Genomic DNA, 3,329 nt, shown 5'->3' on the forward strand with positions numbered 1-3,329 from the left:
TATTTATTTTTCATATATTTAAAGGATATATGTTACTCTTATACGTGAATTGTATGAAATTTCTTACTAATAGAAAAATTTTTAAAAATAAAAAATATAATATAATAAAAGTGAATGCGAATGTTTTTAAGCAAGTATAATAAAGTTCATCAATTTATTTATGGTTAAAACATCAAAGGTCGACGCTTGGTGGACAAGCAAAAATAATTGACGCTCCGGTATACGGATTACTATCAATGCTAATGATAATTTTAATCTTTCAAGCAGTCAACGTTACTGACTGACATGTCTGTGACCAAGTGATATCAGAACCACCAATGTATGCAGCAGATTTGGTCCCCTCCTCACGTGACCTATATCTCTGACTCTGAGGGAAACGTTGCTCTCACTGCCTGTCAGAACCCGCTCCCGCTAACGCCTATTACGACAAGGAAGTGCATTTGTCACCTAGTCGCGTGCGCCCCACGCAATTAGGTGGGTCGTGAAACTCGTGCCCGTTACTTGGAGACCAAGGTGAATCAGCGGAACCAAAAGCATTTTACCGGGACAACATCGCCACGTGTCGAAATCCAAGCATCAGAATAGGGAATGCGGCGAGTCGTATGGGATCCCCGGTGGTCACCGGAATCTCCGGCTGTAACCATCCTTTACTCGTACGTCGTATCTTTATTTTGAAAAAATCCTCTTAATCCTATAATTAAATATTAATCAAACTGATTAACTATTACCCAAATTTATTTTTGAACGCAATCTAAATTCAATTAAATTAATAAAATAGAGTTGGCAATTAGGATTCTCCCTATAAAAGAGCGATTCTCGGCATTTTGACTCTTCTGAGCAGCTAAAAACTCTCTCTCTCTCTCCCTCTCCCTCTCTCTCTCTCTGATAGTTTCTCTTTGAATTAGCAGTAGCATCCTCATTGCCAGGGAAAAAGAAAAATCTAAGGAACATCCCTTATTCCTGATCCCAGTTGTCTTCTTTTGAAATAAATATCTGATTCAGTTTGTCCTTCATCTCGCTATTAGGCTTCTCGTTCAGATCGAAATTTCTGCATCTTTTAGATGCTTTTCGCCCAACAATATTGGGCCAATCTCTCTTGGTTTCTGGTCATTTTTTAACACCGTTGAAAATGAAGAATGGTTTAGTCAGGTACACAGAACACCGGCGTATCACCAATAAACTCGTGAAATCTCTGGACAAACAGTTTCCGGTGCCCAATGCCGACAAACCAAAAATCGTTCGAATCTCCGTCATGGACGGTGACGCTACCGACTCTTCAAGCGGTGAAGAAGAAGAGCACCCACTTCGTCATCACCGAGTGAAGAGGCTGGTTAACGAGATCAGAATCAAAGATTTCTCGCAGTATGCAGCCCAAGACGCAAAGCCTCACAACCAAAAAAAGCCAAATCCGAGGCCTAATCAGCAGTCTTTTCCAGAAGGTAAGAAGTACAGAGGGGTTCGACAACGGCCCTGGGGCAGATGGGCCGCCGAGATCAGAGACCCTCTCCAGCGGACGAGGGTGTGGCTGGGGACCTACGACACCGCCGAAGAGGCCGCTATGGTCTACGACAGGGCCGCCATTCGCATAAGAGGACCCCACGCTCTCACCAATTTCATAAACCCCGCATCACCGAAAGAAGTAGTTGACGCTGAGAGTCCTACGGCCAGCATTGTTCCGGTAAGTCCTGCTCGACGACCGGAAATTGATGTTGCGCCGCTTTGCGATTACGATTCTGGAAAAGAGTCTCACAGTGTCTATTCTCCAACCTCTGTTCTCAGATTTCAGCCTCTTGAACTCGGAACAGAGGCGGAGACCGACTGGAGACCGGCTCAAGAAGGACAAAATGATTTTGTGTTGTTGGATCCACAACTTTTGGGGGATCATTTTGATTCTCAAAGCCCTCCGCCGATATTTTTGGATGACATGAGCTTGGTAGCGGCGGCGGCCACGGGTCTAAAAGAAGATTTCGGCGATATTTTGGTGGACTTGGATGTAGATTTCGGGTCTTGTAAATGGGACGTGGATGCTTACTTCCAAGATCCTTTGGAGTCGTTCCACTGAGAGACTCCATTTTCACAGTAAATTAATTATCCATATTTTTTTTAAGCCTCGGTTTATATCGCCGAAATCAGAGTCTTTTTTTTTTACTGGAGCTGAGAGGACGTGAAGAGAGGGAGGGAGAGAGGGTAAATAGCGTTGTGGTTTTGGTGTCCATTGGTGGTGGTAAAATGGTGAAAACGAAGAGTGGGAGCTTATTTATTTATGTAAATGATGGTGGTAATTTTAGAGTGGGTGTTTTTTACTTGGAATTTGTGGGTTCGTCCCTAAAAGCAAGTCAAATGTGTAATTAAATTGCTAAGATGTTGCATGATTTGCGGATAAGACGGTTTCTTATTTTCCAAATCCTCCATGTCTTGTTTTTCTAGGTCTTATGATTCGGAGTTGGTGAGATATTATTTTTCGGGGGATTCATATATATATGCGTATGTTGGCGCGGGGCTCAAAAAAAAGCCAGCCCACTTGGATAAAGACTAAAGTTGTTTCCATTCCATGTTCGACGGTTGGCGAGCTTAGGTACTCGAGAGCCACACGATCTTTCTGCGCATTTTGTTACCCACTCTTTTGAGCCTTTGAGAGCAGCAGAGAGACTCAGACGTCCCTATCAACCATGGGAAGAGCATAAGACAAAAACTTCTTCTTGTGTGGCAGACTAATACGTCGACGTGGCTCTATTTCTGTCAACTTCGGGACCTTGCATAAAGAGAAATGGTAGAGCTATTTTTAGAATTTTTTTTTTATTTTTTTATTTTTATGTTGGCACGATATTTTATATTTTTTAATAAAAACAAGAGAAATAAATCAAATTATAATTTTTTTTTATTAAAAATAGAGTATCATATTAGCATAAAAACAGGGACGGAGCCAGAAGTTCTTATGGGCAGGGGCTAATGGCCGAAATTTTTTTTTGGGTAGGGGCCAAATAAGCTAAATTTTCTTTTTTACCTTAAAATTTTTAATTTTTTAGATTATTTTTTTTCTCACCTTAAAATTTTTTTTTTTAGGAAATTTGGGGGGGGGGCCATGGCCCCTGCCACCCCCCCCCCCCCCCCCCCCTCCCTCCGTCCCTGCATAAAAAGACCTAAAAAAAAAAATACTAGAAAGAAGTTCAACATTTCTTTTATTAAATGTTGATTCTCTGCCAGATTAGGGTATTCGCATTTTCTGCTCGATTCCAGGCCAAATTGAGCTCCGTGGGCTGCAAGTGATTTAATACTGAGTGGCACATGATCAGTATTTCACCCTGATGCGGTTCATGAGTGACAATTTC

The 3,329-nt window shown here is 41.8% G+C and overlaps 1 protein-coding gene across 1 annotated transcript; it reads left to right on the forward strand.

Moving 5' to 3' along the window:
• The first annotated feature begins 858 nt into the window (after window positions 1–858).
• On the forward strand, window positions 859–2,804 carry LOC133864591 (ethylene-responsive transcription factor CRF5-like). The gene has a single exon (XM_062300974.1). The coding sequence runs from the start codon at window positions 1,130–1,132 to the stop codon at window positions 2,060–2,062; it is 933 nt and encodes a 310-aa protein (XP_062156958.1). The 5' UTR covers window positions 859–1,129; the 3' UTR covers window positions 2,063–2,804.
• The last annotated feature ends 525 nt before the right edge of the window (window positions 2,805–3,329 follow it).

This window comes from Alnus glutinosa, chromosome 3 (assembly GCF_958979055.1).
Source record: "Alnus glutinosa chromosome 3, dhAlnGlut1.1, whole genome shotgun sequence".
In the NCBI taxonomy this organism is placed as follows: Eukaryota; Viridiplantae; Streptophyta; class Magnoliopsida; order Fagales; family Betulaceae; genus Alnus; species Alnus glutinosa.

Coding starts and splice junctions, on each gene's coding strand:
- LOC133864591 (XM_062300974.1), top strand. CDS start 1,130: ATGAAGAATGGTTTAGTCAGGTACACAGAACACCGGCGTATCACCAAT.